The sequence below is a fragment of the Rhea pennata genome, chromosome 6, assembly GCF_028389875.1.
Source record: "Rhea pennata isolate bPtePen1 chromosome 6, bPtePen1.pri, whole genome shotgun sequence".
Lineage (NCBI taxonomy): Eukaryota > Metazoa > Chordata > Aves > Rheiformes > Rheidae > Rhea > Rhea pennata.
In genome coordinates, this window is record NC_084668.1 from 630,019 (window position 1) to 656,582 (window position 26,564).

Below are 26,564 nucleotides of genomic sequence, written 5' to 3' on the forward strand. Positions count from 1 at the left end.
ATGCAAGTAGGCTTGAAGAACAGGCAGAGACTGTCTCTGTAATTTTTCCTTGCTTTTTTCTCCCTACTTTCTTTTCCCCCTTTTTCCTATGGCTCATGTACTTTATTACGTGATCTGTTGTTATTTCTGCTTGTATCGAACTCTCTGTTGAAATCTATTGAAATGTTCTCTGTGAACATTTTGTCTGAGGACAAAGCAAATTCAAGTGGGTACCACCGCACAGTGCTTGTTCTTACCTCCTGGTGTAGTTCGCTGCTCTAAGTTGATGCAACCATGAGGCCGCAATGGAAAGGCAGAAAATGTTCTTATAACTTCACCCTCTTTTGTTCCACACACAACAAAAGTGATTGATATTAAGTTCTCTATATTTTAAGCTACAAGTGAAAAAGATAATTATCCTTTTTGCTAATTAAGGAAAAGATATTAGAGAATACAAAAATAAATGAAAAGATGGTCATTCTGTCACACAGATCTGTACACTGTATTTCAGAGGGCTTTGGGAAATACTAATCTGAGTGAAACAGAAGTTCAGACGCTATGTGTATTTCCTGTTTCATAAATTGTTTGCAATATAATGTATAACTGCACACTTTCTTATCAGACAGTTGTTAGCTGCATACAATATATTTCAAGTTTGATAACTATGTGAGGCAATATATAGGTAAGTGTGAGTGATCAGCTTACATAATTACTGAGCTATTAGCTGAGCCACAGTAGAGGACTCCCTGTACCATGCCACTTGCATGGAAAATGAATTAATTTACATCACCTTCATAGTTTATTGAAGGTTTATGAGTTTATGCTGATAACATACAAATTTGAAAAATGCTTTCATGATGATTTGAGTTTGATAGGTTTTATCTTTATTTGGGAAAGGCTGCAAGCAGTCAGTCACACAGCTGCTTACTACGGTTAAGTTGACAAGGAGAAGCTTGTTTACCTGTAACTCAGCTGGATGTGGCTCTGTCCATTCTTCTGAGGAAGCTTATCACCGTTGCATGCATAATCTGAAATATTGGGCATAAATGGCAGGGTTTCAGTAGCAGGGGGTGCAGGGGTGACCTGTGTGGGAGTAGGCCATGGACTACACTATGCTGGCTCTGGACCCATGTAAACGAAAACTTCAGCTAACAGCATGGCCTTCAGCCCAGGCATATTTAAGAAGGTGCAGCAGGTGACATTGCTAGGGACGCAGCTAGAGACATGGTCTTGGAAGGAGGCACTCTACCAGAGGAGGTATACCTCGGAGGGGTCTGTGGCCTGCTGGTGATGCCCGCTGGAGCAGATACGCTGCCAAAGTGGCTGCACCAGGGGAGGACTGTGCTGGAGCAGATGAAAATAAGAAGCAGAGGAGGAAAACCAGTAAGAAATAAGGAGGGGCAGAACGAAGCTGTCCGCACATGATCCCAACCTTCCGTCCTGCCCTTTGTGTCAACAAAGGAATTGCGATGGACTGAGTATAATCCATGGCGAAAACAAGGGCAACTGAGACTAGGAAAGGTGAAGGAGAGGTGTTTGAATTAAGCTGAGTCTGGGGACAAGAAAGGAAAGCTGTTTCTCTAAGTTTTGTTTAATATTTCAGATTTTCTCAGTACCCAAATCAGTGATTGAAAGTTTCTGTTAATTGGCAGTAAATTGAATTACATAAAAATTCTCCAAGTCGAGATAGTTTTGTGCATGACATCATCTTAGTTTGTAAGCAGCTGTGAATAGGCCTGCCAAATAAAGAGAAGATGATGGCGTGGTTATCTCAGAGGCTTAGGTAGTGTCCGTGAGGAGCTGCCTGGATAGCTCGGTACTGTCATGGGAGTGGGTTGTGTTTCAGTCTATGGTGTTAGGATTAGTTTGAAGGAGTCATATCAAAGTTGTCGTTGGGAGTCATTAATGAAGTGAATGAAGTAACAAACCAATGAATAAGCAAGATGCTAAATGTTATCAAGCTAATTAATTAAAATGAGTGGTCCCATCTACTGACATCTATTACAGCTTGGATGAGGCAAGTGAAAGGAAGAGTGAAAATTTCACCGCAGTACTTAATAAATTGTAATCTTTGAAATAATTCCTCTCTCGTACTCGCATCTATCAGGAAACCAAAACTGACTGTTCACTGAATAGCAGGACTGATGAAGCCCTACCTCTGTCTTTTTATTCTCTTACCCAATTCCTCTGCATGAACTTCAGTTTCTTCTTTATTCCTATCAATACCTGTCTAGACAAAAGATAGTATGTGCTGTTGTTAGTGGCTACTATGTATTGATTGCTTGGTCAGTACGTATGTGCTGATTATCATGTCAGCCACTGCCAATCAAACTGAAAAAGTCTGGGCTTTTTTTTTGTTTGTTTGCTTTTTTCTTTAGCTCCCTGGGACATCGATTAGATCTTGCTCCTTTACCTGACTGCTAAATTTGTGGAAGCTTGTAGGATCTTACTATATTTCAGACCTACATGTATCTGTCAAATTTAGTTGAAATTGTCCAATGATCTCTGAAAGTCCTTACGGGTGGATGATCAGACAGGCAGGCAGATCACACTAACCTTATTTTCTTAGGAGAATTACCTTCCTACTGGAGCCAGGAAAGTGACACCTCAGGCAAGTGAGCAGAATAATTCACATTAAAAATTTCCAAAAGTAGTAAAGGATCAAAAGAGCTGTTCGTAAGACTGCAGAAGGAAATAGAAGAGAGAGTATATGAAAGGACAGCAAATTTAGGTGAATAGTTGTAAATAGAAATGTAATTTTAAGTTAAGCGTATGTGAATATTTAAGGCAGTCTACATTATATTTAAACATGTTAATAAAATGTTGACATTCCCCGCTGTAGGACCTTTTTTTGCTCATCATAGTAGCGACTGACGAGAGAAGAAGTACAAACACAGGCTGCAAAAACTAACCTGATTGCACATTGTCTTGAGCAGAGATGCTGTGACAATATTTTAGCTCGCCGGCACTGAAACTGATCCTGTGTTGGATTGCAAGGTTAACAGCTACCAATCCTAGCCCTCGTGACTAAGTTTCTTAACTGAAAAGTAATGCATCTTTTTACTGGTCAGGTTTGAAAGAGGGTTATGCTCAAATGTTTTTTCTCCCCGCATATCTCCTTTTCAGACTTGAATGTTTTTATAGCTGAACAAAACTTTTACAGCTCTATTGATGACCAAAACAATTATTTTCATCCGTTTTTCTGATTTTTGGATAGATTTTATGGAACAAAATTAATTCTGATGACAGTAGCATTGCTTTTCTTAATTATTTCTTGTAGACAAGCAAGCTACTCAAAAGTATTGAACAAAATCTAGTAGGGATGTGAACTTTCAGTGTAAATCTCAGAAGATAACCTCATTCTGACTATAATTAGAAAAAACAAGCAAACATTATTTCTTAATTACTTCATTACAAAATATTTTAATACTTTTCATAAATCTCATTAATCACAGTCAGAAGTAGAATACCGTTAGTTTGTACTGTTTGTCTGGTTTGTCCTATTAAGCCTTATAGAGTCTGAACATGATTCCACTTGCTGTTTGAATGTCTAGTGTCCCTTAAATTTCACATTTTTTGTGCATGCCCAAGCCATCTATAGAGAGCATACTCAACCATGACTTCCTGAGAGTGTCAGAGTCGCTGTGCACGTGTTGTGGAGGCTCACGTGTTTGTTTCTGGGAGAATCTTTTGCAATTCTATTCTGGAGATAAAAATGTTCCACAACATATATTCATTTCATTTTGCCTACTTCCTACCAGAAGGTCTTAATGGTTTGAGTAGTGGGTGTAGAGTTTGTAATAGGAAGAAACTGTGAGTGAATACAAGCAAGTTTGAAAACTTTTTTTTTTAAAGAAATGCATTATGTTTGAGTTGTCATTGAGTAGACATTTCTATTTAATTAGTGCCATCATATCTAGTTTTGTAAGAGTAGTGCTGTCTTGTTTGGGTAGAGGGATAGTGTGGTGGTTATTACATCTGCTTTAAATGCTGAAGGTCCTAGGTTTAAGTCCCAATGGAACCAGCACCAGGAAATCTTTGGGAGGTTGGACTAGATGATCTCCAGAGGTCCCTTCCAACCTTACTGATTCTGTGATTGCTCTGTTCCATTTGTAAAATATTTGAGGCTAACAGATTCATCATCCCATTAACACAAGAGAAATTTGTGTTTATTTTCTATTAATAGAAATCACTTGCGTAAATCCTTGCTCTTCTACAGGGGATAGATCTTTAATTTTATATTTTCCTCTTCATTTCCTTCCTTCTTTTCTTGTAAACATTTCCTTTATTTCCCCCTTAGAATGGGAAGGAGGCAAGAGACATGCATCAACAGGCACCACTATCTGAAGTATTCGTGAGTAAGCTGTATTGCAAGTGAAGAGGCTACATTGCTAGTAATGAAAGTCACCTTTTTATGAATTTTCCATGTTAATCTTCTAGTTATCTCAGTTTCACTTCACTCTTTGGCCAGTTCTACAGTAGATAAAAAGTAATAACCTTCTCTTATGTTGAGAAATAAAAACTTTACCAAATTCACTAAATCATCTTCATTGAGTGGGTGATGTGTCCAGTAGGAACTGAACTGAGAATAGCCTTATTAAAGATACCTTGTTGCAATCCTAGAATTCTTTGTCTATGACTTTTTATACCTTTTTAAAATAATCTCTTACATATGTTTTTCTTAATTCTCTATTTTTTTTGGAACTCACTAGAAATGGATGGCTCTAAAATGCACTTTTTTTTTTTGTAAACAGAATTCCTATGGGCACCAGCCTGTTATGAGGCTGCAGTCCTTTTCTTAAAAACTTGAAGGAAAAATGTCATGGTTGTTTATAGATCCAAGGTGGCAATTAAGAGGCTTCTCCCCCACCCCATGTGTTGTAGCTGCTTTCTAGAAAAATGGAGAGGTATCCCAAACTTAACACAAATGGGATAACTCTCAATTCAACTCTCATATTCAGTGAAAAACAGGGTGTAAAAGCTGGGCAAAGATATAATGAAGTTGGGAAGGAGAGTAAGAAAGAGGAGGAGCCTGTGCTGGGAATAGGAGATCATTTGTTTATTTAAACTATGGACATTTCTCGTTGTGTTTTTGGACTACTCCTGAGCTTCCTCTTTTCTTTTGTGCTTCATACAGATATTGATTGCAGTAGCTGTAAGAAAACCTTAGCGTGACCTGTAGCCTAGGGGGCTCTTTAACTTGAATACTTGAATAAGCCTAAGGACAGGGAGTGGATGCAGATTCCCATGCAATTTGGAACTCCTTCTTTTCAAAGGTTATTTAGTGGTTCTGACCTATTTGGAATCTACATGGACAAGCTTGTTCTTTGTTTTCAAGTGTTCTAAATTTGTATCTAACTTCAGAAGTTTAAGCTGAGGCTTAGTCATACAATAGGAATTTTATTGCTACTTATACCAATTTTTGACCGAGTTGACATGCACAATACTGTGCAATACTAAGCTCAGGCAGTCTGTACTATCTCACCTGTGAGGCAGGAAATGAGACTTCCTGGCTGTTTGACTTTGCTGGATTTCCTACACGCTTTGCAGAACTGCTACTACATACATTTGTCCCACAGTTCTCAGATATAGTTTGTAGATGCACCCTATTCATTGTTTTATATGTAGAATTATTTTTATATTATATTCCTTGAAACCGTATTTGAATATGTAGTCTTCTTGTAATCACATTTCAACATTTCTGGCCTTGCAACACTGATTGCTACTATTGCTTTTACTTGCACAGTGATTCCACAATAAAAGTGCTGATTCTTTTAGTAGCGCTGAAATAATGTTGTCAACTTACTCATACTAACTTTGCAGTACTTATGTCACTATGTAGCATCTTCAGTTGTGGACTTACTTTTCTTGAAGAAATCCTCTAAAATTTTTCCTAGGAATTCTTAGAATCAGTCTTAAACAGTTCAATAAAGAAAGAGAATTGCATACTGTAAGAAAAATAAGGAAAGGTGTGCAAAAATATTTCAGGAAATAGTAAGAATCTGAGAGATTTCTGAAAGTGCTGTTGGAAGAGAGAGCTGGAAAGGATCAGAGTGGGGATATCACGGATTTTATTCCGTCCCTTTCACTTACGACTTCCAGTACCAACTTTATTGCACAACCAGTAAGATTATTGGGAATTCTTGCTTAGAATTTGAATTCTATCTGCTTATTGTATTTGTAGTGCATTTTGTGGTTTGTAGTGTATTTCTGCCTCCTTTTCCAAGGGCGATTTTGCTCCAAAAATGACTTTTATTATACAGACCCCCTCTACACCAGTGGGTTGCTCTGTGTTCCTACTTGTTTAGCTGATAGAAGGAACTTGATGCTAACTCCCTTAGCATGACCCTAGACAAATTTAAGATCTGTTATATCGTAAGCCAGTCTTATTTAAAGAGAAGACCTTACATGGTGCAACTTCAGCATATATTAACTTAATAGGCATACCCAAGAACAGTCTCTCAAAACTTTTGTCGTTAAAATAGATATGTGTAGTGTTAAGTACATGGTAGAATGCATTACTACTATTCAGATGTTAAAATGAAACAACTAATTTATTGCCTTAGTTTATAGCTTATGTTACATTATTGTAATATGCAATATGAAATAATAAACTGAATATAGATATGTACCCATTCTGTTCAGCACAGCAATTTAATAATTCACTTGGCAAAAACTCCTCTCGTAACACACAAACTGTGAAATATATTTGAAATGCCAATTGTAATTAAAAACTTTCAGAACTTAATGTTGGTAGTGGCTGTACTGCTAAAATGTAAGCCTGTTTGTGAAACAGGCAGTAGGGGATCCAGCTTTCAGTGTGTTTTTAATATTAGGTTTAACAACTGAGATTTTTTAATATTTAAAACAGAACACTTGATGTTGACACAATAAAGTTTATCCTTCTGGTTTTTTGCCATTAGGAATGAAGGATTGCAATCAAGAACACACTAAGTTTTTTGTGTGTGTGTTCTGTGGTCCCAGATGACTGCCTTAGTGATTCAGAATTATTGTTCAGCATTTTTTGTTGTTGTTTGTTGGATCTATATAATACTACTTCTGGAGGGAAAACCTGACAAATGCAGTGGATTTTCTTGAAAAGCAAAAATTAAAGGAACCATTGAAATTCAGTGTCAGGTCATCACTTCTAAACAGAAAAATGTTAGCAATATGGAAACGCATGCTACAGAGATTCCTCAACTATTACACTCCATTGCCTACTCTTTGTTGTTGTTATTTGTACTGCAGCATTTCACACAGGCTCTCAGATAGTAGTAGGTTCTCACAGTGCCAGGTGTTGTATAAACACACAGTAAGGTGTAGTTTGCAAGGTAAATACAGAGGCAGGCTTGGTCTCAATAAGAGGCTATGCTCCACATCCTTTCTTTTCATGAGTTAAGGTAGTTTAGTTCCTATTTTTTTCAGCCTATGACTATATGGATAGGGAACTGGTTTGGGAATGTTTTCAATCTGGCCTATGTTTGCTTCTGTGAACTGTGCTCCCTGGAGACATTCCCCATACTGGATAGTCTGGCCCCCTGAGTAATTTGGGGTGGGAGACTAAAAATGCAGAGAGAAAATTTTAATCTTCAAATGTGGTTTAAGAATTAAAACACTTTGACATTTGAATCAGTTATTTATTTCCTAATTTTTGGAATTTCTTATGTAATATACAATTTTAATTTAGTTCAACTCTGTTAAGAAAGTTATATGCTAGATAATTTTAAATCTTGATGTGGGGAAGGCATGGCATAACGCCAACTTAGTGAATCACATCTCAAATATTTTGCAAACAGTGCTTTTCTGTGTTTGTTTATTTTTCCTTCTTTTTGTTGAAATAATGAATCGCTTTTTAAAGGAGGTGACTCCTCTTTTGCCTTAACGAAAAGGCACGGATTGGATGAACATGAGAGAGGACCGTGATAAGGTAAACTAATTTCAAATGCAGCCTCCAGAAGAGACTAAATGAATGTTCTGGGAAGGTATAATACAATGACAATTTCCTTACTTCTGTCCTATTAGCTATGTTCTTGATCAATAATGGATCATGCATTTTAAAAAAACCTAACTAGATAAGATTAAAAATGGAAAATAAATTCTACTCACCGAGTAAATTGGCATCAAATCACGTCAGTAGTGATTTAGGGCAGATAAGCACTAAATTATTGGTATGATAGTATATCAGCTTTGTTTGGGAAATTGTTGCATAATTAATGTTTTGTCCATTGAATGAAGTTATTTGATGCTTGGTTATGTTCATTTATTTGTATGAAACCTGTTGGAAATCTAGACTGTGTCCCAGTATTGATTTCTGTCTTGGATCAAAAAGGCATTAAGAGAAGACCTATGTGAATGTAACCAAAGAAAGTGGTTATGACCTGTCATGAGATTAGTGTGTAACATATATTTCATGCAAACAATTCCTAACCAAAATGAAAGAATAATTAGGTTTGACATGATTTTAGACTAGATTAGTATCAGCAGTCTGTGTTTACTGCTTATTATTATTTGCTTTTCTTTAATCAGTTGTGTTGCTGACAAACTCTGAGCAAAGAGAATTAATCTGAGGATTAATTTACATGTCTGACTTTTAGCAGTCATTTCAGTTTAGAAAATCCCAAATAAGATATTACAGAAATCTAAAGTTTCTTCAAATGTCTCAGCAGTTTAGCTCCAGCAAAAAAGTAGAGTTTTAATAGATTTCATTCACTTTTTGTTTGTTGTTAGATAGTAAAGCTTCATGAGGATATTTCCGTTTCAGTCAGTTTCCTGGACTTTTCAAAAGTGGCTTGTGAATGATCATACGTTCCTCCAAGTTCATTTTAAAAACATTTTTGTTTAAGCTTATTAGTGTAGCAAGTGAAGTAACTGAAAATTTTAGCCTTTTGTTTTAGATTCTTATGCTGCTAAAATGTCTGTGTGGACTGCTCAGAACTACTAAATAAAAATTTCCATTTAGACAAGCACTTTGCAATACAAGTTTCATGCTGTGAGGAAGTTTTCATTCAGGTATTACAGCTAAGCTCCAGAAAAACGGGGTCTTATGAAAACTGGCACCTTCCCTCTAAAAGTTTCTTACAGACTGTACAATTATCATCTTATGTAATCCTTGTTCTATTTTCATTATTGTTCCATACTTCTATTTAGATAGATGGTTTAAAATTTGTAATTGGTTGTTTTCATCAAGAATTATACTGGGTTTTCTGAATCCTTTTTCTGCTGACCTCTGCTGACTTTTCCATTGGAAATGATCTGCTTTAGCGTACTGCACTGCTATTGATTTCTTTGCCCACCTGCTGGTTTTCTTATTCTTGTAAAGCTTAGAAATGTCATAATCAGATTGTCATTCTCTCTGCATGAGATGGACCCAAACCTGCTGCCTTCCTCTGCAAGATCTGTCTGATAAACATCTGTTATGTAGCATTTTTTGCCTAACTCCTCGCTTACCCATTTTCATTCTTGCCAAGCTGAGCAAATTGTAGTGGCACCAAATTGCTGAGATTCCATTTAATGCTGAGTTTGCTCTGTGTCACAACTGTAGTAAACTCTGAAATATCTGAATGCATCTTGCATTTGATGAATGATTGTTCATAACCTCAATCGTTCTCTTCAGAACCTCAATAATACTCTTTAAGGAAAATATATTAGATCATTCTCACCTATTTCCTTTCCTTCCATTTTGGTAATGTCCCTACACTGAACTACATGATGAGAATCTTTGCCTATTTCTTAAGAAAATGTACACTTCTGTTATGCCTAAAAAGCATAGCTAGAAACCTGATCCTTTTTCATGTAACTTACTTTACAAGGACTACCATAAATTTTACAGCATTTACATGTCTCCTTAATGTTTTTAACTGGTAAAGAAACTTACAGAAATACCATCTCAGATGTTAGAAGAGGAAGACTGAAATCCCAGAAATGAATTTTGGAACTGGTATGGGAGAGTAACATGAGGACTGAACTATAAACAAATGTTTCATACACAAGAATAATTCTTTAACGTTCAAGAAAAAAACAGTGAGGAACAGAGAAGACATTCCCAAGTGAATATCCTAACACTGAAAGAGTCACTCTTCTACTTTCCTGGTGATTGTCAAGTAGAACAGCTGCAATGCTGTTTTCATCAATGACCTGGATGAGGGGGTGGAGTGCCTCCTCAGCAAGTTTGCCAATGATACCAAGCTGGGAGGAGTAGCTGATACACCTGAGGGCTGTGCTGCCATTCAGAGAGACCTGGCCAGGCTGGAGAGCTGGGCGGAGAGGAACCTCATGAGGTTCAACAAGGGCAAGTGCAGAGTCCTGCACCTAGGGAAAAATAACCCTAGGCACCAGTACAAGCTGGGGGCTGACCTGCTGGAGAGCAGCTCTGCGGAGAAGGACCTGGGAGTGCTGGTGGATGACAAGTTGACCGTGAGCCAGCAATGTGCCCTTGTGGCCAAGAAGGCTAATGGTCTTCTGGGGTGCATCAGGAAGAGTGCTGCCAGCAGGTCGAGGGAGGTGGCCCTGCCCCTCTCCTCAGCCCTGGTGAGGCCTCATCTCGAGTACTGTGTCCAGTTGTGGGCTCCCCAGGACAAGAGAGACATGGAGCTACTGGAGAGAGTCCAGCGCAGGGCTACGAAGATGATCAGAGGGCTGGAGCATCTGCCCTACGAGGAACGGCTGCGAGAGCTGGGCCTCTTCAGCCTGCGGAAGAGCAGACTGAGGGGGGATCTGATCAATGTGTACAAGTACCTGAAGGGAGGGTTTCAAGGGGACGGGGACAAACTCTTTTCAGTTGTCCCCATCAGTGTGACAGGACAGAAGGCAGTGGGCAGAAATTGAAGCACAGGAAGTTCTGCCTGAACGTGAGGGAGAATTTCTTCCCTGTGAGGGTGACGGAGCACTGGAACAGGTTGCCCAGAGAGGCTGTGGAATCTCCTTCTCTGGAACCTGGATGCAACCTTGTCTAACATGCTCTAGGTGACCCTGCTGAGCGGGGAGGTTGAACTAGATGATCTCCAGCAGTCCCTTCCAACCTTACTGATTCTATGATTTTATGAATGCCAGGGAATGAAAAGGCCCTGATTCACACTAATTTAGAAACGATGTTGCTCACTTCAGTTTTTTGAAAAGCTGGGTACAGGTCCCTACCTCAAAGTGTTTTGTTATTTCTGCAACCTAGAATAATTTTAATTGTAGATGTGATTTCATATTCCTTTATACAGAATAAAGTATTGAATGTGAATCTCCAATATCTTACATAAGAGTGCTCAAGGTATTTGTGGTATGGCAGTCTTGATTAATCAGGTCATAAAACATATATATATGTTTTGGAAACTATTTGGAAAATACAACTTAAAGTCATTAAAATATTTGGGATGACCAAAAGCATGAAATCTTGGGAGGAATATACTTAGCAAAATATGTTGCTGAGTGTTTCTGTTAATAACCTTTTTTGAGGAACTGAAGGTAAATGATTTGCATGCAGGATGTATTCAAGTAGGATCAATCATTTAATTTTTGTGATTTTTGTTTTTTTAATAAGAAAAAAGATTTAATGTGGATACTTAGAACTACTCATATTACAGTACTTATGTTTAAGTGGTATTTATTGTAATATGTCATTTCTCATTAACAGATTTTTTTTTTTTTTGAAAAAGTGGTCTGTATGTTCTGTAAGTGCTCAGTCTGCCCCTCAGTTCTTATAGAAACTTAGCATATATGACTTTGACAGGTTAAAGATTTTTTTTTTTTGGGGTTATTTTGATTTGGGGGAAGAGAATTAGGATAAAGAGATTGTTTTAGAATTGCCAAAATTCAGCATACAGAGATAGTGAAATGCAGTAAAGATGAGAAAATAAAGACAAAGTCCTTTAAAAGCTTTTTACAGAAAGCTAGATGAAGAATTACTGAAACATTCCTCAGAGATTAAAAAAAAAAAAAAAACTCGGGTTTCTAAGTGCTGCTTAAAGTTAGTTTTCTAGGAGACTGCAAAGAGTTATTGTTTAAGAGCCTAGTTTGGAATTTTTTATTTGAAACAAGACATAAAGGGAAAATAAATATAACACTGTATTTAACTTTGCAGAAGGAAAAAATATCACAGAATCACAGAATGGTTGAGGTTGAAAGAGATCTGGAGATCGTCTACTCCAACATCCCTGCTCAAGCAGGATCACCTAGAGCATGGTAGACAGGGTTGTATCCAGGTGGATTTTGAATATCTCCAGAGAAGGAGACTCTACAACTCTTTGGGCAACCTGTTCCAGTGCTATCAAATCCATTGGGAAATTGTTCAAGAAATGTGGGAAATAGAAACACTTTCTATCATAATTTCACATGATGGAAGGAAAAATATGTCAATGAATGGATTGAACAACTACCAGTAAAGAGAAGAATCTCTGTAGTATCACTTCAGCAGTTCCCCAGTGCTCAATGTAATAGATAACAAGGTTGCTAGCCACTTAGTTGCCACATTTTGTTTTAGATTCTGTTAGATCAGCAAGTATGATTTTGAGTGTCAATATTTCTGGGATAACCTTACAGCTAGGTCCACTGTTCAAACAGCATTAGTTTGGAGAAATGTGATCAAAAGCTCATGATAAGAGCGAATGGTAGGAGGAAACAAAGCAAATAACTCTATCAGCTGAATTAATAGTAGGTGATTGCGTAGGGGCATCACCCTCTGCTGGGCAACAGGGCCATGAACTTTAACAAAGCTCTTTATCAAAGTATTCTCAACATGCCAATGAACGATTTTTAATAACTGTGCCTATAACTGCAGGAAAATATAAGGATATAGTTCAAGACAATAAACACTTAAAAGGTGATTTGAAATTAGAAATAGACTTTCACGTACTGTCTATGAAACTGCTGAAAAATGGAGTTCTATTAATATTTGCCAAATCTATTGCAAAAAGAACTGGCAAGCCAGCAAAAAGGAGACATGGTTTATCCTATTGAAACTAGCACATAGTCATAGAATCATAGAATCAGTAATAGATCAGCAAAGAGCTAGTATTGACAACACTGGGGTAAATCGTGTATCACTGGCTCGGAACAACATGCTCGAGAACACTGAAAAGAACTCACTCTGCATTAACAGATACTGACAACATATTGTCTTGTTTAACCAATATAGCAAGTCAAGAATATGTCAAGAGTAGCTTTTGGCATATTGAGCTGAATGATCAATCCAGCCACCTGACAAATTTTATTAAAATGTTTGGCAGGCACTGTAAACTATAGATGCACTGAAACACCCGTACTGTCTGTGGTGTTTCTGCACAAGCTTAACTAGCTGTTAGAGAAAGTCCCAGGAATCTGTACCGTAGCTGATGTCTTTGCTCTCTCAGGAGAGTGAGATGCCAAATATACAAGACTGTTACACTAACCACCGGCAACTCTTGAGCAGGTGTCAGGAATATTAGACTAATTTCACAGTCTGAAAGCTGTCAAAAGCTGAAATCTTTTTCACAGGAGTCTGTTGATTTCTGCAGAGTTGTGTTTGGAAACTAAGTGCAATTAAGGAAATGCTTGAGTCAAAGGATGAGATTGGAATCTGGTAGGTTTTTTTTTTTTTTTTTTTTTGGAGCTGGTCTTCTGTAAATATATCTGTGAATCCTCAGGAAGATTAACATGTAATGGTGCATCCTGGAAAGGATCAGAAATGCACCAACATGCTATATTATCTTCATGTTTTTCATTTATATTGTTAATTCTGTGATGGATAATTCCAGGTAATCCATCAAAACATGAAAGAGGATGGGCTGTTCTGAACAATAGACAACTCAGAATCAATCACTAGATTGCAAAGATTAAGTCCTCCAGAATTTCCTTCCCCCAAGATACACTACCAAGTAGATGATGGAAAGTGTACAACTCGAATTTTACTTTCTTAGAGGATATTGGGTTGTAGAAACAAGGGATTTAATAACAGATATCTGGATATACCTGGATACAGAGTTCTATTGGGTAAAACCTCAGGGATACATTTGCGCATCAGGCATTATGACAAGCTGTGAGGAAACAGGGAATAGAGTAAAGCATAAGAAGAAAGTAATGGTTAGCAAAAGATGATTCCAGAGCTCTGTGAACTTGTACCATGATCCTGGCAGGATAAACTGAGATCTGTTTATTTTTATTGAGAGTAGTCTCATTGAGTAGCCTTTCAGAGTGAACTATTTGGTTAATGTGCAAGTAAGAAACGTGATTAAAAATCTCATGCAAGTTTGTGGCATATATCCTTTTAGACATTAGGCCTCAACACCTCAGGTAGATTATGAATGAATCAGAATCTAATGGGAAAATGAATGCAGGATGTGTTTCCTTGCTTACCAGACATAGTCTAATGTGGTGAGAGAGGGAGAGAAGCTGTGTTGCTGTGCACCTACTTCACGTGACTAGGAGTGTGGGCAATGTTAATAGGAAACCTTCCTTAACTTCCCTCATCTCCTCCAGTGAATCTGTTTTAGAGCAATGGGAAAGCAGCAGAATTATCAGTGCAGATATCCAAGTCGTTAGTGCAGAACACAAAAGAAGTGAGGGGTCCTAAACTAGCGGCGGGGAGGTGGCCAAGAGATTACAAAGTAGCTTCCCATAGAGACCAAGAGGATCAAGCTGCTGCTTTTATAAAAGGTAGTTTGTTCCAATTTGGCAGAGAATTGGTGGCAAAAAAATATATAACAAAAATGCCAAAGACATATAGTCATAACAGAGGTGAGTAGAAAAGCTAACAGCCTGAATGCAGGTGGGTAAAAATACGTTAGCAACAACAAATGCCGAACAGTAGCAGAGACGGAACTGAGTATGGTGTAGATCAGTCACAATACCTGAACTGAAGTAGAAAAGTCAGAAGAAAATAGGTATCAGGCGATCTAGGTGACCTGGGCTTGACATCAAACAGTATGAGATGAGGACGAAAGCAGGTTTTCAAACAAACGAGCATTTTGGATCTCAAATTTTCTTGTGGAAGAGGTTTTAGATAAATGGGGTCAATTATGGTCTCCATGTCAGTGTTATGAATCAGTTGAAAGTTCAATAGCCAATGAGACAGAGCGGCATATAAAGTTACTGTCAGTGATGGGTATAGACAAAAGCAGGTTGCCTCGGGGAGTTCATCTGCCTGTAGCTAGTCAGCTGGGCAAAGGGACAGAAGAGGTATGGGGCTAGAGATGAAAATAATGATTGATCTTCAGACATTTTTTCTTCCTTAGTTTCAAAGTTGACTTGTCAACTTGCTCCCCAGTTTTCTGCCTGTAGATTGCTACTTCACACCCCCGGAATGAGTACTTGAGCAGTGCCTGAATCCTTCTCTTCATGACTTTTTCTGGTTTGCTGTTTTTCTGCTCTAGTTGCACTTCCTCCTGATTGACCCATACGCCAAAGGGCTTACACTGAAAGATGTGGGTAGTGCATGTTTCCTTGCATTTAGGATGGCTATGGGTGATTACAGAGGCTCAAATGGTAATTTGTAGCTTCTCAAACTGCAGCAGCTTGATCTTCTTGATTGCATGTCCAAACCTTAAATTAGGGATTGACAATGACATGATCAGCAGCACATTATTTCTCTGGAAAACAGCGTCTCTCTGCACCCATTGAATTTATTCTAGCAATATCTAACCGCTCATAACATCTAATTTGGGAAATAAAAATACAGCATGCCATACCAACCTAGAAAGCTGTCAAATCCACCCACAGTGGCATAGAACCCAGGTCTCCTCTTAAAAAAGGGACAGGATCATTAAGATGTTGATATATCATTGAAAGAGTAAGTGCTGAAGGGGAATATAAGATCTGATGTTTTTGAGAATTTTATTTAAAATCTTTAACTTTTCACATGTGATTTTATTGCAGAATATACTAGTCAATTGTGAATTACATATTAATATATGCCTAAATGGTGCTTCTATGTGATTGCATATTACTGATAAAATTATAAATCTTAACTTAGAAATAGATTATGTGGGTTTCCTTAAAATTCTTAGCTTTACAGGATCATAGTATTGCACAAATTCTGTTGCAGAGCTGTCTAAACTTAAAGTTTTTCAACCATTTATTTCAGGTTGTGCAGTGGAGAGTGCAACAGGAGGAGGCTGCTAAACTAGAAGCTGCTAGAGCAACTAGAAGAAAACAGAAGAAAAATGAAAAAGAAAAGATACAGAAAAAACAGGAGATGATTCGTAGAGCACAGGAGATAGAAAAAGTATGAGAAATGTATTTTTGGATGTGTTAATATATACAATTACCTTTAAAATCTTTAACTGATCTCACTACTTTATATTCTTGTAAACAGTATTTAGTATTAGTATAGAGATTAGAAAATGGTTAATGTGCCACTGTCTGATTTATCTTTAAAGCTGCATGCTCTTGCACGTTGATTCTGTTAATTTGTTATGTTTCCAGAAAAATGACCTACACAAAGACATAATGTCTGTGAGTATCGCAATGGCACAAAAAATCAGTGCAGAGGCTCTGCTGGATTTCTAACACTTACAGATTTGTGTGCTTTCAGTAATGTGTCAGAGACTACTGAAGGCTTCCAGTGCTGCAGTTAAGTATGCTGCAATGCAGCAAATGAGCCTTACAGTATATTATCTGCACGATAGCATGCTACTCTTTGTGAGGACCTTAAGAGTGGGCCTGAAACACAATGATAATATTAACCATTTCAGGAAATCAGAAATTTATGTTACATCATTCTGAGTGCTTGTTTGATAACTACTTGGAAATGGCTTTGATTCATAAGCAAGAACTTCATCTTATTAGAAAACCAGAAATTCACCACAGTGTTCTTAGAAAATCAGTGCTTTTAGAAAATCAAATTTGTGTCATATATTTGCTGTATTTCTGATGACTTTTTTATTGTAATAATATATCACAAAGCTGGGAGTTTTTAATTCTAAGGTTATAGATTTTGTTTTTTTTCACTAAAATATGGCTTTCTTAGAGTCCTAGCTCATCTGCAGAATATTTGTTATTAATGCATAACTATTTCAAGAAAAAATAAGCTAGAGTATAAGATGAACTCTTGTAATTTTATTTTTCAAATGCTGATGAGTAAACAATCTCTTTTACGTTCATGGGACTACACGTGTTAAAGTGTTTGCAAGAATGATGACTAAAAATTTTGTTCTTATAACATGTCTGTTAGAAGCAGAGTTGAGTAAATAAGGCTAAACTGTTCCAAACAGAGTATCTTCATAGTGTGCATATTGAAAGCTTTAATGATGTCAGTATGTCTCACACTACCGAAGGCCTGTTTAAAGAAGAAGAAAAGCTCGGTCTTAGTTTCCGTTGTCGCGTTTTCTATTTAGCCTTTGTCTGTTTATCTTTATTTATCTGTCATGTCCCCTTTATAACATATGTAAGTGGGGGCAAACAAATACTGACAGGAGCATGATGTGGGTAATTAGACTCCCTAGAAACTGAGGGATTCTCATTTCAGTAGAGGTTATCTGTAGTAATAGTCTTTGCAGAAAAAAATTGAAACTACTTGCTTAAGTTGTTACTGAAACATTTTAATTTGCAACAATTACTGAAAGCAGAAAAGAAATTATAGCAGAGCAAAATAAATGGCTTGTTTAATATACCTCCTTGGAGTTCTCTGCAGGCTGGTAAAATTGATTCCCTTAGCAGAAGAATGAAAATAAAATCCTATGTTACTTGGAATTTCCCTATCAATTTTTATAGCGTTCAAATATCCTTTCCTTGCTTTGTCCAATGAAACAAGTTGTATTGCCATATCAAACATATCGAAGGCAGAAGCCTTGCTGCATATTGTATTCCAGATGATAATTTTGCCATTAGATAATCATTAGAATATAGTTATATCAACAGTTCTGCAAAGAAGTGCATGGTTGAAAGTAAAGATGCTGAAGACTCTGTCTCCAGATAGAGGCTGTTGTCTGCTCATTATTTCTCATTGCTGCAAGTCTCCAGAGCCAACATTTGAAAAGCAGCCTAATTCCAAATTGATTTTATTTGATTTCTGAGCTCATTGTTCTTGGCTGTGACTACATTCACGTACTGGATGTATCCAGTTTTCTCCTTTACCTGAAGACTTTACTCATTTACAGTGGTCACCTGGCTTTATTCCTACTCTGCCGTTTATCCTAAATATCAAATATAGGTTCTTGGCAGAGCACAGTACTACACAGAGCACAGAGCATACAAAATATGCTAAATCACACAGCAAAATTACAACTATTGTCAAAAACTCAGTTTCAAGAGATGTTATTCTTTCCTTCAAGATATGCAGAATGCTAATGCTTTCCATAGGAATGCAGATTGGAGTGGACTTTGAGGTCTGTAGCCCAACATCCTGCTCACAGCATGGCCAGCTATGAGGTCAGACCAAGGAACTCAAGGCTTTATACTTTTAATTTGTTTTATTTATCCTTCAACTTATTTTATTTATCCTTGTATTATTTAAGATGTTGTCATTTTAGGCTCAATTATGGAGAAAGCTGTATGTGCATTTTCAGACAAATCCTGTTTAAGGCAGTATTGATTTTACCTTTTCCTTGAATTAGGCAGTATTGTGCATAAGTTGCATAAGCATATCGTAGACATCAACAGTATTTTCAGCATAAACTTCTATAAAAACGCCCGAGGGAGTTTTCCAAGCTTATGCACAAGTGCATTAAATTAAAAATTAAACTCTGTTTTTTGATTTTTTTCACATTGGCATGTGTTTTCTGGTATTTGTTCTTGGTTGATGTGTTGTTATTGCTGTTAGATGCTGTATTTAATGTTATAAAGTAAGTTGAAGACACAAGTTACTATAGAACTTTTCAATGTGTTGTGTGAACTTGTGGAAGAGTTTTCAGGGTGTGATGTGATGCAGTTTTGTTTGGTATTTGATGGATAATGTAGGTTGTCTCTGTTGGAGAGTCTGATTTTAAGCTTTTGCAATTTCTTTACCATCACTGGTAACACAGGTGCAGAGAGAGGTGCAGCCCATGTTTAATGATGACTTGTTTCTTAGATTAAGAAAAGCTTTTGTTCTGCCTTTTTTGTTACACTTTGCTCTGCTTATTTGTCTTTACTTACACTGTGTATATAGTGGCAGGCAGCTATAAAGCCAGGAGGAAGGGAAGAGGCTTGGTGAGGCTATGCTGACCCAGCCACCAGCGGTGCTTATTTCAGGTGTAACTATTTCAGTTGTGCAAACTTTGCACCTCTTCTATGACCTATATATAATGACTGTGTAGAACAGTCCTCTGCCTATGCACAGGTAGAACAGCAGCCATCTGAGGTCACTAGTCATGCGTTGCGTTTATACATTATTATTATACACTAGATCTTCGATCCTTAAAAAGGGCTACTTAAAAATACCCCTTAAAAGGGGTATTTTTCTGGTGAATGATCTGTGGCAGCAAAAAAGAAAAAAAAGCACGATTGATGTAAAATAAACGTCCCCTCTCTACCTAGGTTGTAGCATGGGCAGAGTATATCAAATAGTTCCAAGCCTTAGTATGGGTAAAATGACATTGAATCTTAAAAACAGATGCTATGTTTACTCTGTTAGACCACATGACCTCAGACTTTTCCCTATATATTTAAATATTGAATTTCAGAAATAACCTATGGCTCCTAATTAGATTTTATGAGAAATAAAGTATGGAATAGAGAAAATGGAATAATTGGAAAAGAGAGAATTTTATTTCATAAACATAAGCGTTCCATTTAATATTTAAGAATAGCATTTGAAGTAACATGGTTATAATTGTTTTTGTTTTCATATTCTTCTTATGTAAAAAATGGTCTAAATAAAATGATGACTGGCTTATAAATTGGAAATTTGGAAATATAAGCAGTTTGACAGACCTGTTTTATCCTGAATCCTGACAGTTAAAGGTTTGTTTTTATGAAGTAGATCATTTAAAGAGAATAATATTCTGACTGGCATTTCAGCTGAAGCCTCCCAAAGAGGCCTGAGTGCAACATAGATCAGTGAGTGTTACAGAAGTTATTTTTATTGCTATTTCATGAAGCTTTTTCTATGTGAGATGATTACCTGAGTAAATTTGGTTGTAAGCAGTTACCTACATTTTGGGGGGTGGGGGTAAGGTCTGACACTTTCACTCTCTGTCTTAAGGAACTTGATGTATTTATAAGTCAAGAAATCTGTTGATTTTTTTAATTAACATTTTCTTGGAGCATTTTGCAATCAGTGCTTTAAAATACATAAGATAATTTGTAGTCTAATATATCTCAAATTATGTAAGCTTGTATTTTTTGAATTGTTTCTGAGTTTCATGCTTAGAGCTCTGCAGAATTCCTAAACGATGCAGGTTCCAGCTCTTGCTTGAATTAAAGTTCATATAAAAAAATTCCCTGATTTGGGATGGAATAGAAACCCTTCTTATTAAGGGACTGTGTGCAGGTAGGCATTCCTGTGAAGCTCAATTCAGCAAAGCTTCAAACCCAAACTCCATGTGCAGGATGTTTAATTTAAAGTGAATGTAAAAGCAAAGCTAATGTTACTTAAGGTACTTAAATTATTTTCTCTGCTTTTAGAGTAACATTTCTAAGTTTTTATCATTATTATCATGCTTACACTGAATATCCCTGCTTTTAGACATTTGCATCTTTTATAAAGCTGTTATTCTCTGTTTTTCCAACTATATTTTACATTTTTTAAACATGCATATAATGCTTATTTGATTTTAATTATGTTTTTGTCTGTGAATTCTAAATGATAACATTTTAAAGTAATTCCAGCTTTGTTATTAAAACTGTATGCTTCTGATGTCATAAACAGTCTTTTCAAAGAATCAATTTTAATTTTAAAGATAAACATTATCTTCCTTTTGTTAGAAGCAACCAATATTAGTGAATTTTGTAGCTTTTCTTTTCCTGTTCAGTCTAGCAATTGCTAAGAAGCCTATTAAGTTTAAGGAATTGGGGTTTCTCAGCAGTAAAGTAGTATGAAGCACTGTGCCGTTCTCTTGCCATTTTTTTGCCTTTTGATTTGAAAGTACATCAGGATATGTCATTATTTCTCTGTCACAGCTCATCTTTTTCTTCTGGTATCTGCATATGGAATGGGAAAAAAAATAGGAATGAAAGAGTGAGAAGTACAACCAAGAGAAATTCCAATAACATGAATCCTCCTATCATTTAATCTTAACTTTCTTATTGGTATAAGCAGAGTACTTTGTATAATACAGAAAAGAGCATATGATACCTGATAGAGATGACATAGAATATGGGTTGTACTTTATTTTATGTTAAGTGGTACAGGCAGGATAGGTCAGCTTAGCTTCAGTTAGAGCAAGGGACTGCAGGATCAAGAAATGCTGGAGACCTGATATGGAGATGTGTTGGGGCTTTCCATAGGCAAAAAGGATACAAGAAATGGCTCAAATGTCATGTTGCCAAAAAGCATAGTTATTACCTTTTGTAGACTGAGGTACAGTATTATGATCACATCTATTCACCTTACACAGTTTGAACTGTTTTATATTAAGATAGTCAAAATGAGTGTAGCTCCTTGAATGCATTCCTCTGTCCTTATATCTACATTTACACAGAGGTTCCCATTTACCCTTCTTGAAACTTAGTTCTAGAAATCAAGTAAATTAAATGATTTTTTTTTCTAAAATATGATTTATTTTTTAGTGTTTATTTGAAAAACTCTTACTCTTGATTTTATGTATCTTCACCTCTTCTTTTACATTTGTATTTTATTTTGTATTAACAATCATCTTTTGCATATATTTTGTACATGTGTGGCATGTGGATTTGCCATATCCTATGTTGCACTGTTCTTTAAATTCATCTTACTGCATGGATATATATAACTACAATTCATGTAACCTGTTACTTGTCAAAGCCTAACTGTCTGGGGCAGATTTCTTGAACTCTTGTTATTTCCTACCAATGTGCAGGGGTTAACCTGCTGAAAGGTCCCACATGGACCTCACAAAGATGATCTTCAGACCAACTCATAGAAATCAAGCAGGAAATAGCTATTCCTTCTGCCACCCCACCATGGTGTGTCTCTTTCTGGCCTCATGCAGGCTCAGATCTAGCCAGTGCCTGACTCAAAGCATAGTTCTGTTTGTAAGGGTCACTTTCCTTTCCCTGAAAAGTAGCCTATTTCTCTGTCTACTGTCAGTTTGCTTGTCATTAGCAGGGTACTACTGCAGAGGAGGCCTGTATAAGATTTTCAGTTGGGCTTGTTTGCTATAAAAAAAATGCAGTTTTTGGTAGTAAGATAACTGATGCTCATTAGCTGTAAAGTGCCATGTGAAATTCTACTAGAAACAAGAAACTGTCTTGATAGCTGAAGTAAACTGGATAAAGTCGACCATAAGCGGACTTAGCTCTGACTTTGCCTAGGCTGCAAGGAAAGAGACTTTTTCTCCATTATCTTTTTGCACCACAAAATTTATTGCTCTTTAGCTACCTTACTGTAAAAACAAAACAATCAGCCTCTTCTCCCTCTTTTTTTGGCAATAAAGAGTTTGTCTCCAACTTCAGTGATAAATATAGCAGTCTCATGACAATCTTCATAAAGCCTGTTTTCATGCTATAGCTTTGTGATATAGCTGAACTGATTGAAGGATTGTCTTAGGTTAATACTATAAAAAGTAAGTAGTTTTCACCTAGGCACACAACCAAGTTAGTGCCAACATTGAGTTTTGTGCTATCAGCTGAGGTGCGTAGGCATCCCTTCCTGCATGGCATGCAGGTGGCGAGAGTGGCCGCACTGATTCATGCCAAGCGCCCACCAGTCCATGTTCTGTCTCCTGGCAGTGGCCATAATTGTAGGGTAAACATGTGTAATGCTTCCCCTCTCTCCATCTGGTTACTTTTCCAGTCGCCAACTATATTTTCTGATGCCAGTGTGGCTTGTCTATTTAATAAGCCCTCCTCAATAGCTCTCTCTTCAAGTAGTTGCTCGTCTTTGCTCAAACACATGTAAAGCTCCTGTATCCATCCACAAAGTGTTCTGCCCATTCCTTGAAGAACTGTTTCATCTTGCTTGTTCTGAGTCTGGCTCTCAGTAGCTTCATTTGAAGCCTCCTAGTTCTTATACTGGAAGAGAGAGAATTGAATCCTATCCAGCCTCTTCATGCCGTTTATGAATTTCTAGGCTTCTTATCTTATCCTCCACAAATTCTCTCTTTTTCATCTGAAAAGACTCATCCTGTTCCATCATTACCTATATGAAAACTAGTATGAACAGAATGAACCTTTTTTCTCTTCTCCACTTCTCTTTCTATAAGAAAAGATGCCTTTTTGAGAGGAAGGAACCAGAACTTCACATACTGCTATAATTATGTTCTCTGCTTTGTTTTCTATTCCTTTTGTAATAAATCCTGATGCCTGACACATTTGATTTGCTGTTTGGTTGCCACGTCCTGAGCCGATGTGTCACAGGAAAGGATGTATAGTGAGAGATGAGGATGCAGATGACTTCTCAGTCCGTGGCACTGGAATTGTGGTTGCAGTATTTTGTTCAGCTGTGCTATTCATGTCTTTCTGTGGTTTCTGTTCCATAAAGGATGTTTTCTTAGCCTTTGTGAAAGTTGCTTCTAGCAGCCATCAGCTTTAATAAGGCCTACAATTACTTGTAGCTGAAAGCTTTGCTTGATATCAGCCACTGTCACTCCTTTAGATGTAACACCATTAGGAAATTTTGCTGTGTTGCTGCTGGTAGGACATACCTACCTTTTGCTCTCTAAGAAGCACAGCTTTTTCTCTTCCCCTACCAGACATCTAAAGTGAGAAAGCCTTATTTCTGTGAAGATGATGAACAACATCTTCTTGTAAATGTAGCTGAAATTTGAAAGGGTCAGAGTGTATCTATACTACAGCCACTGCTGATATTGTATCATAGTATAAATATTATACCTACCTTTATACTTATTAGGAGCAGTAGTGCTATCAATCCAGCTATGGCAGTTGGGACTCCTTGAAAATTGCTGATATTGTTTTCTCAGAAGCGAAGTTAATACCTTCCCATTTTTGGGCTGTCTTCTTGACTGGAAAGGTTGCTTGCCATGCTTCATGGACTAGACAGCCTCCTGAGTTCTCTGCAAGGCCTGTGTTGTCTGGCTCCAGAACTGTCACCAGTACCTGAACTGATTCGCCTAACACTAGAACACCTAATCACTGAACATTGGAGTGATATTACAGAATTTCAGTGGAATTTGGATGCTCTTGAATGTTCTATAAAAAAACTCTGAAGTCAGCGCTTCAGAGATGAGAAGACAATTCTTGTTCGTGTGCCTAAAAGCCGCTTTCTTAGAGTTCAGAACTGGTTGGTGGCTTGTGAGGTTAGCTCAAGTCACCATTCAAATCTTGGGGAAGTGTATCACTGCAACAATTTTTAAGATAACACTTGTAATTTATGTGATGACGAAGTGGGAATAAGAAGTTTACTACTAATTGTGCCTGTTTATCTTTGAAGAACAGGTCTAGTTTTGGGAATTGAGTCCCATGGAATTTATTCCAATAAAAAATTCTGAGTCTCACTTGACCAATATTTACTTTAAAACATGATTCCTTTTTTTGTATCAACAGAAGTTCCTATTTTCAGATAAGCTTCCCTGCTCAGGTTTCACACCCTTACTATAGCCTTTTTTTCACATGTTTTTGGAAAAGCTGCATGTTTACACGAGGACCACCATATACTTTTTCCTATTACTTAGTAAGTTCCACATTAATACTCCTTTTCAGCCAAAATAAGCTGCACTGGCATGGATCCAGCTGTTGGAGCTAAACTAGGACATTTTGACTCAAGGGACATTCACTTGAACAACATAGTTGAAGGGTTTGGTGGGAGCAAATGAAGGTGATTTCAGAGCTGAAAATGGGAAAGTTCAAGTGTCCAAGGCCTGATGTTACTATTTCTGTTTTTGCAGTTCCATGCTCTCTTATTCTGCTCCTATTAAATTTTTTGTTAACACATACTGTTCTCAAATATAAACATTATTTTAAAAAGATAAGCTTCGGTTTTTCCATAACTTAATACTTCTCTTGATTTGTTTGGTCTCACTGTCTTAGACTATGAATGATTATTATTTTGTTTACGGTATTTGTTCAAACTCTAGGTGAAAAAATACTGGGGTGAAAAACAGCTCAAGTGGCAAGAACAGGAAGAGAAATATATACAGCATCTGGAAGAATTAAGAAAATTAATGGCCGAACAAGCAATTAAAGACAAAGAAAGGTAAAAGAAATTAAATGTGAATAACTATAGCATCAATAGTAGTTTTTTGTAATCTAATTTGTTCTGATCTCCCAACCTTCCAAATTAGAATAAATTAAGTATTTTTTTTCCTTCCTGTTTGGCAATTACCCCAGTCTGCATACACAGGTTGCATCACAATTGAATCCTGAAACAATTTGAATTAAATCGTATTAATCAAAATGTTAGACCTATGTAAACCATAAACTGTTTCAATCATAGTAAGGTGCACATACTGAAACTAACTTTCTTCATGGTGTTCTTATTCTAGTTGAGTAATAAGACCTTCTACCTTCCCTTTTAGCAAAATTATTTGCAGTCAGATTTGGTTTGTTTGGGAGATAGATAAGAGAAGCTCATTGAGCACTTAAAGTCCCAAAGATTTTGAATATTAGAGGCTCTTAAATTATACCTCCAAATTTTGAGACATTCAAACTATTGAGTATTCAGACCTTAGTCTTGCTAACAGTTATTACATCTTATTTGCTTTATGACTCCTCATGATTGTTATCACCATAGATGATACTATACTACAACAGAAAAGGTGTTTTTGTAGTGTTTCTGGTGTTTTTTTGTCAAGCAACGTTATTTTAGAATTTTAACAAATGCAAATGAGAACATCTTTATGATGATTTCCTAATCCTTTAGAACTGATGTTTTAAAGTGTGAAATCAAAACGCAAATGTGTATTGTAATGCATTAATTTGATGCTGTAGAGGTTGTTGACTCATTTGATGTCATTTAGGATACCAACCTATTCCCATTTGAATCCTTGCCAAGCCTTCATTGCAGGGTATGGCTTTTAATGATCTGCTGAAGAAACATTTGTCTTATTCATTTTATGGGAAACCCACTTTGATCTTATTTTGTTATAATATCTTGCTGACAGCTAAAACTTAAATGTCTATGTCCTTATGTTATAAATGTATGTATGGCTATCCTTAAACACACCTGCAATGATTTTAGCTCAGTTCATCTCTTCAAAAATATTTTCCTGAAGTTCAAAGACCAAAATCTGTTTATGATTTTCAGCAATAATTAAGTTGTCATTCAGGTTTCAAGTGCTTTTCAAACACTCTGAATATTCATATTGAGTAAAGATATTTTCTTGAAAAATCAAAATTCTGAAATATTGTGAATGATGTGAATCTTGGAATACTGCCATTCATTCCTTTTGGTTTAAGCTCTGTCTAAATAACCAGTATAATTACATTTAATAACCATTACTGTGTGGAATTGTAGTTGAAACAAAGCAGCAGCTTGTGCAGAAGAGACCAAAACAATTTTATTTAGGAAGTATCTCCATATGCTAGACAGAATGCTATTCTTATAAGCTTTAGCTACTCTCAAACTTTTTTAGAGTTACTAGATATGGTTACTTTACCTTTGTAAATAGGGC

The 26,564-nt window shown here is 36.7% G+C and overlaps 1 protein-coding gene across 4 annotated transcripts in view; it reads left to right on the forward strand.

Moving 5' to 3' along the window:
* CCDC148 (coiled-coil domain containing 148) overlaps positions 1 to 26,564 on the forward strand; it is an 83,693-nt gene that overhangs the window by 44,491 nt on the left and 12,638 nt on the right. For all 4 annotated transcript variants that reach the window (XM_062578773.1, XM_062578777.1, XM_062578775.1 and 1 more), the window contains 2 exons: positions 16,022 to 16,162; positions 25,029 to 25,147. In XM_062578773.1, coding sequence (XP_062434757.1) covers positions 16,022 to 16,162; positions 25,029 to 25,147 — 260 coding nt within the window. The remainder of the gene's footprint in view (positions 1 to 16,021; positions 16,163 to 25,028; positions 25,148 to 26,564) is intronic.